The sequence below is a fragment of the Chenopodium album genome, chromosome 21 (genome assembly GCF_948465745.1).
Source record: "Chenopodium album chromosome 21, dcCheAlbu1.1, whole genome shotgun sequence".
Lineage (NCBI taxonomy): Eukaryota > Viridiplantae > Streptophyta > Magnoliopsida > Caryophyllales > Amaranthaceae > Chenopodium > Chenopodium album.
Window position 1 is genome coordinate 30,533,291 of NC_137854.1, and position 8,532 is coordinate 30,541,822.

At 35.1% G+C, this 8,532-nt stretch overlaps 1 protein-coding gene across 1 annotated transcript; it reads right to left on the minus strand.

Annotated features, from left to right (window-relative positions):
* Positions 1 to 6,162: 6,162 nt before the first annotated feature.
* Positions 6,163 to 8,275, minus strand: LOC145600948 (chalcone synthase 3-like). The gene is made up of 2 exons (XM_081656830.1): positions 8,047 to 8,275; positions 6,163 to 7,490 (listed from the first exon to the last, which is right to left on the minus strand). Exons 1-2 carry the CDS (start codon positions 8,228 to 8,230, stop codon positions 6,493 to 6,495), a joined length of 1,182 nt encoding a protein of 393 aa, XP_081512956.1. The 5' UTR covers positions 8,231 to 8,275; the 3' UTR covers positions 6,163 to 6,492.
* Between the last annotated feature and the right edge of the window lie 257 nt (positions 8,276 to 8,532).

Sequence of the window (8,532 nt, forward strand, 5' to 3'; positions counted from 1 at the left end):
CCAACTTTTACATGCGTTTTATTTCTTTAATCCTAAACCGGTCAACAAAAGTCAACTATAACAACCTTTTTATTTTAGGTTACCTAAACATGCGTCAACACGTGAATGGTCTAAAAAAATTAAAAAGAAAAAAAATTGAATCCAAACCAGGCCACCAGCCACCAACGATTGCCCTTCTCCCCAACATACCCCAGCCCAGAACCACCCAACCACCAACCACAAATTTTCACTGCCGAACCACCCCTAACACCAAAAATCACCCCCCAACATATCATTCCCCTCCACAACGCAACCCCCCTAAGTAGACCTTCTCCCTTCCCACACCGTCGAAACTGGTGCCCCTTCCCTTTCCACTCCACCTAAACTGGCCCCCCTCCTTTCCCTCAACCTAGAAATCGACCTCCTCCCTTCCCCACTTTCGAAAGCGTCCCATTCAAGTTCCCAACAACTACGGTTTCCGGGCTAGGTTGGGGTGGGTGGAAGCAAGGGAGGTGTCGGAAATTGGTGATGGGCGCCGAAAATCGGGAATCTGAGTAGGATATAGAGCTTGGTTAAGGAGGTCGTGGCCAATGACGGTGGTCGTCATGGTAGGGCTTTTCTTTCATTTTTTTAAAAAAACTTTCTTCTTTTCATAAACTCGTTAGTTTTTTTACCAATAAACAAGCGACATGTGACAATTATATATTTTTACAAGACATTTAACCCGTTCTCCAGGTTGCTGGTAGACGAGAGAACGAGATTGATGACAAAATAAAACGCAGGTAATAGTTGAGATTACTACTGAATAATCAAAAGTTAGGATTATTTAAAATAAGTAGGGTAAAATTGGGATTATAAAAGTGTATTTTTCATTTAGTTTATTATTATTTTAAGATAGCATTAATTATTATACAGAGTAATTATTAAAGGAATAAATAAATATTTGCCCTCTTTGTAAAAATTCTCCTTTTTATTGCAAAATCAAAGGATGAAAATTAAACTTTTCCGTCCTTTAATTTGTTTTGTTATATTAAGACGACTTTTGAGAGTGAAGGACATCTCAAGTGGTTAGAGTTTCGTTCCCGGTTCTAAGGGATCCAAGGATCGATTATCATCATATGTCCTTGTGACTCTCTAAACACTAAAAAAAAATATAAGGCGACTTTTAACTCGCTCTATTTGATATGTAATTAACAAGGCAACATAGTCGCGCCCTATTTGATAATCTAAATGAAGGCAAAACACACTCGCCCTCCATGCCTGATTTAACTCACCCTCCATGCCTGATTGAACTTTGGAATGAAAAAATTAAATTAAATTTTCACAAGAGTATCAAATTGATGTGTTGTAATTGCCGTTAATAGAGTTGATTAATGATGATCAAATGAACCATAAATTTCAACAAAAGTGTATGGGAAGTCTAATTATTTTTCTCTTCTTTACTTTTCTCTCCTTTCCCATTAGACTTACGCAATAGGATGCTAAGATATTCCACATTGTAGTAGAACTCAATTGATCTGACTTAGTAAATCACGAATAATGAACCCGGTTGTTGTAGATAGAGAAGTTGCGAATAAAGGCTTCAATGTGCAGTTTGATTGTCAAAGATGTAGGAGGCCTTTAAAATCCAATATTAAATTGACTTAGAATATGCGAGGTACAGGTGCGGTCTTGCGGAGGTTCCTAAAAATAGTAGACTAATGCATCTGAAAAAGGAACAAGTAGACCATTTCAAAGCAAAGAAAATTGCACATTTCACTATCGAAAACCATACAAAATTAATCATCAAATACGATTAAGTAGATTAGTTGGTTAAAGTTTTGAGGGTATACTCTTGAAACAAATCTCATGTATATTATTAGTTGGTTAAAGTCTTGAAAATTTAGGGTTTCGGATCGGAAAACCTAGACTTCTGATACCATGAGAGAATATGTGAATATTTGCCGTAGGCTTCTCATTCATCATAGATGAGTATATATACAAGATTAGGCTTCTAGGTTAAACTAAGCTAAACTAGGAAAGATATACACTAAATATATGCAATATAATTACAAAAGATTATTTCCATAATCTAACACGTCATCCTCATCTCTTCTACCGCACGAACTATTTGCTTGACCCAATAATTTGTGTATATTTGATACCTAATGTGTTATTACAGTAAATCTCATCTAACGCGTGGTTGGTGTATCCGTAAAGAACATTAGGCATATTTTAAAGAACATTTTAGATATTTATAAAGAACGCGAGCATAAAATGTTCTTTGAGTTTGATCATTTTGTTCTTTAAGTTTGAATTATAAGTTCTTTACATTATATAATATGTTCTTTAATGCATGTACATAAAAAAAAATGTTAAATTCAATCACCTGAGTAACCATAAAAAAGAACTAACATGTTCTTTATTGTATAATCATATTCTATTTGTAAAGATTTTATATTCTTTGTAATGTCATGTTCTTTGTCAAATACACACATTTTCTTTTGTCAAACAAAATGTTCTTTTTCAAACACATTCAATCACCAGAATAACCATGAAAAAGAATATGTTCTTTAATGTATTATCATGTTCTTTTTATAAAGATTTTATGTTCTTTGTAATGTCATGTTCATTGTCAAACACAAACATATTCTTTTATCAAACACAGATAAGTTTTTTTTCAAACACTAGTTAGTATGTTATTTCCGCCTTTTTTAGTTTTACCGGTTGCACCAGGCTGCACTACACTATATTCACCAACTGATCCCATCAACTTTTTTTTTATCTTTATTTTTTTTTTAAAATTTGTTTTTTTGTATTTTTGGAAACCAATCAATTTGAGGGTTTGAACTTTGAAGTATGGGTTTAAAATTCTTAACACTATCAGCCAAACTCATTTGTTGATCAAAAGTGAATCAATAAAAGTTAGGGGGCGTTTGGTTCAAACAATGGTATGGGTTTGGAATGAGGAATGAAACCTGGGTGGTATGGGGTTGGAACTTGATACTTGATTTCATGTATGTGTTTGGTTTTATCTAGGAATGATAGTTTTCCTTTTAATTTTAAACCTACAGGTATGGGTATGAGCCATACCCACCTTCCCCCTTGGGTTTCAAAAACCCATACCTTGGGGGTTTGAGGTATGGGTTTGAAAATGAAATTTCAAGAAACAAACACAAGGTATGGGTTTTGGTCATTCCAAACCCATACCTTATACATAATATGCTTTAACCAAACACCCCTTAGTGAGCTGAGTTTAATGAATTCTAAGGGAGGTGAAACAAGAGGAGAAGGTTAGAGGATTTAAAAAAAAAAAAAAAATCTTAATTAGTGTATGCACCCTAAATATGAAATGAAAAATATATTTTTTTTTATATCAAATGAAATAAAAATATTAATTGGGGCAATCATTTTGTTAGAATTGTGAAGTGTAATACCCCCTTTCTAAAAGGCGATTAATCAAAGTTTTGAAATGATATTTGGGTTTGGGATAATGGGATGGGTAAACTTCGTTCATAGATTGTTTTTAAGAAAATTTAAATTTCTAATTCAAGCCTTCATGCCCTCAGTGTATGAATAATTCGAAACAAAAAAGAGAAGGTGGATATTTTAACAAACTTTCCGTTTTTTCTAGTGATTATAAAGTAATTATAAACATATTTAATTAATCAATCAAAATATTAATTCCATTAGTGGTCGGCTACATGAACCAAAAGTGATTGCCACTAGGATGGAAATGGATCGGGTTCGGGGTGGGTGGAGCGTCACCCGCATCCATCCACCCGCCAATATTTCCACCCGAATCCATCCATCCATCACCCACGGGTGAAACGGGTGGATCGGGTGGTAATCGGATATTTAATAAAATAAAAAAATTAAATTACTTTTAGTTCTTCCCAAGAAAATTCACATACATATGAACCCTAAAAACCATAAATTAACAAAAAAAAAAAAAAAAAACTGTGGCAAATTCGTGAAAAATGACAGAAATTCCAGAAAATATATGATTCATATATATAAACTATAAAAACAAGCAGCAAATTCATGAAATTAAACCTAAGAACAAGCAAAAAATTCGAATTAAATTCGAATGAACAAGGCAAATTAGCAATAACAAGTCAAGAACATATCTTAAGAATGGAGGCCACCGTAGTTTGCCTTGCTTAGGAATTACTATATTGAAATATTCTTCGATTTTGCATTCTCATTAAACCCAGAAATTGAAATCAATTTGGGTAAAAATAAAGATAGAAAAAGATAAATAGGGTTTTGGGAATTCTAGGTGTATTTGAGGGTTCGAGAGTAAATTGTGAAGAAGACCCTCCGTGACTTTGATAGATGCGAAATCTGCGAAACCGCTTCAATGAAGAACTTGGAGTATGCTTTAATGGAGGAGAGAGAGGGGAGGAGGAGAGAGAAAAAGAGGGGAGGAGGTGTGTCTAATTGTCTACTGAGTACTGAATACAGTCCTTTTTTTTTGCAATTTTTTTGAGAACTGTAATAGTCAGTATTCCTTTCTTTTCTTTCTTTCTTTCTTTCTTTTTTTTTTTAATATTCGGGTGATGGATGGATTAACGGGTCGGGTGATGGGTGAAATTTGTCCACCCGAATTCGAGTTGTCACCCGCATCCGTTAATCCATCACCCGCCTATCATCTGTTTAATTCGGGTTTTTCGCCCATCCAATAAGGCGGGTGGACCGGGTGAGTAGGTGATCCACTGGATATTTCCATCTCTAATTGCCACATTCTGAGTGCAAATCCATATATTTCATATCCTTTTCCAACCAAGTTTTTTTCGGTCTCCTTCTCCCTCGTTTAAACCCTTTATAGTCACTCCTACTCTTCCATTCTTCATACTAGTACACTTTCAGAGCTCCATCTTACATGCTCAAACCAACACAGGGGATTTCCCATGTAGACGTATTTAAATTATAAATAATTTTTAAAATTTAATTTAGATAGTATATTTTTTTAAAAAAAAAATTGATTAGTAATAATGAAGTGAAAGTATATGAAAGCCTTTTTAATGGAGGAACAACATTGATTCAAACACTGTAACTTTGTACAACGACTATGAGTTTTGCCTAAATTAAACTTTTATGAGTTATGAGTCATATCTCATAACTATATCTTAACACCCCCATTAGGAACTTTATGTTACTCTTTTTTTTTTTTTTTTTTTTTTTTTAATAGACAACTTTATGTTATTCTTGAATAGTCCACAATAAAGAAAACATGTAGTAATTATGCTTTAAAACCCTTCCAACCAACCCCTATCTTGTAAGCATTAAAAGCTTGCATGGTTATCTAGTACGTACGATGAAATTATGTTTCTTTGAATAGTCCACACTTCTACATTAATCAAAGAAAATATCACCATTTAAAGCCTCTTTGACACGAAGTATTATGTCTAACAGTTTAAGGAGATAAGAGTGAAGCATTTGTTCCTGTCCATAAAATAGAAATAAGTAACACCTATAACAATATGGTTATTTAGGGATTTTGCCGGATGTGGACAAAGTCGTCTCAAACAATTTTGAGCCCAAACCGAAAACTAAACAATGGCTCCTAAACAACGAATACGTATTTTATTCATAATTCACCGACAAATGAATTATTTTGTCATTATAATGATGGATTATTAATTCGAATTATTTGACTATATACATTTTCGACCATTGTATAGTATTGAAACTAGATTAGACCCGTGCCATACACGGTAATTTAACTACATTTAATCAATTAAAGAAAAAAATTACATAATAAATAACATGTATAAAAAAAACATTTATAACATAAATTTGCTTGGAAGGGACATATATGTTCACTATTTTGTCTGGAAGAATCTTTTATGTTTAAAGTGGTCTAAATGACCTTATAAATTTATTTTGTTGTTTAGGGGGATCTTGAGGTCGGAATGTGGCAATAATTGACTTCTTTCTCCGACATTGACCTCTCACGTGACCTTAAAAAATGACCCCCTTTCTCCTTCTCCTTCTCTCTCTTCTAATCCCCAAATGACACAAATCAAAATAGAGGAATTTGAGGGAAACAGTGGAAAAAAAAAGGGGATTTTTGTTAAGATCATACATATAAGAGGCCAACGTTGGAGAAAAAAGTCAATTATTACCGGATTCCGACCTCAAGATCCTTCCAAATAACAAAATAAACTTATAAGGTCTTTTTAGACCACTATTTCTAGACAAATTTTCCTAGAAAATATATGTATAAAATATTAATTGAGAGAATAAGGGGGGCATCTGTTCTCAAGTTTCTAACCTTGACCAGATCTACCAATAGTGTTCCACAATTCCCTTTGATCCATACATACACTCATTAATAGATTTATTCTTAAAATTAGGCTAAAGCCCGCACACACATTACAAGTAGAGTATATAGGAAATAAGCACAGTACGTGAAGCAACAAGAATTAATTACTAATTAGACACAAATAGACGACATAAACACACACATAGCTTGGAGGAAAGATACTTAGAATTGCTTATTGGCAACTAACATCATTCGACGACCCACTAATTAAGCGGGAAACTCCGGAGGACAATCGTCTCAACAGTAACACCGGGGCCGAATCCAAATAAGACACCCAACTCCAATCCATCCCCGGTGGTAGCCTTACCCTCTTCTAATGACCGCTTTCGCGTCTCATCCATTATGAACAACACACTTGCACTCGACATGTTTCCAAACTCTCCTAAAACATGCCAAGAAGTTTTTAGTTTGCTATCCTTAAGCTTAAGTTTTGATTCTATTTGGCTTAAAATAGCAGATCCTCCAGGATGAACGATCCAAAATATCGAGTTCCAGTCTTTGATCCCTAGCGGATCAAAGGCTTGAACAAGAGATTTCTCAATGTGATAAGATATTAGCCCCGGAACAGTCGGAAGAAACTGAACTTCTAGCCCAACTTCTCTGAGGTTACCCCCAATAGCCCCTTCAGAGTTAGGTAGTATAGTCTGTGTAGTCGAGACTAACTGAAAGATGGGTCGTTCATTCAACGACTCATCAGGGTTTGCACCCACGATCACAGCCGCGGCTCCATCTGCAAAAAGAGCTTGAGCCAACATGAACTCCATGTCGGTCTCAGAAGGCCCTCGGAAGAAAATGGTTGCGCTTTCAGAGCACACGACAAGTACTCGAGCTCCTGTGTTGTTCTCTGCAAGGTCCTTGGCTAAGCGAAGGGAAGCTCCACCGGCGTGGCAACCAACTTGGCTAAGCATGTATCGCTTCACTGAAGGGTTAAGGCCTAAAAGCCGAGTCAGGTGGTAGTCGGCGCCAGGCATGTTGACTTCAGTGGAAGTGCAGAAGATGAGATGGGTGATGTTGTTTACGGGTTGCCCCCACTCTTCAATGGCCTTCAAAGCCGCCTCTTTTCCGAGTTTCGGAACCTCCTTAGCGAGTATGGATTGGCGAATGTCCAAAGAGGAAGCCTTGTAATCGCACAATTGAGGGTACTCTTTTAAGATCTCCTCTGATACGTTCAAGTGCCGCTTGTTGATCATTGTTTTCTCACCTGAAATTCATATTTTTACAGATAAATTTGTGTCACAAGGAAACCTTTATGTTTAATTTAAAGTCGTTCAACGGTCCTATAAAAAGATTTCTAATGTTATATGACTTGATATAAAAAGAGGTGAGGTTAGTTTTAGAAGTGGTATTGTTTAATTGATTCACTATACTGCTCGCTTAAATGAAATTAAATTTTAATTGGGTTAGTGTCATGAAGTAAGCTAAAGTCTAAAAAATACATATATATAAGCATGAAAACAATTATTATTATGGATTTGGAGGACTACAAGGTTAAATTATACTGTTAGAAGGGATTAGATCCCAATGAAAGCTTTGAATCGAGTATATTAATACCACTTTCAAAATTTTAACGAACTAAGCAAGTTAGTGTCAATATGTTGTAATTTTTTTAGCAAGCAGAGTATTAATAGAAGAATAATGCAAAATTAGAAGAAGCCACCATCAATAAATTTTAACGAACTAAGCTAGGTAACTTAGTATTTATATGTTTTGTACAAGCAAAATATTAGTTGAAAAATGTAAAATTAGGAAAAGCATACACATGCGCTTGTATTTGGCCTTGAGATTAGTCATATGCTCGCTATTAGTAACACGGAAATAGTGGTCGGCACAATCAGCTTGGTGCACAACATTTGGTGGATTAGCGGTGCCAATGGCTAAGATGGTAGCCAAGGCTTTTGTTGTTTGGTTGTTGAGGGTTTCGAAACCATTCACTTGTGCCATGGTATCGCGACGGGAAATGCTGATAGGTGTGGTAGAAAAGATTTGTTAGTGAGAATGGTTGTACTCATAGGCAATTGCTATGGTGTTTATATAAGGGCAATAACGTTACCTTGAATTGACGTGCTTCCTTGTTAAACACAAAAGGCGTTTTATGCATTTAATTACGTGACTGCGCAGAGGTTGAGAGATAAATATTTATTATGGTATATTGCTATGTGGTTTGAAAATTCTTTAAAATCAAATCATACTAGATGAAGCCCGTGCGTTGCACGGTTTGTTGGAATTTTTTTAAAAATATTTTT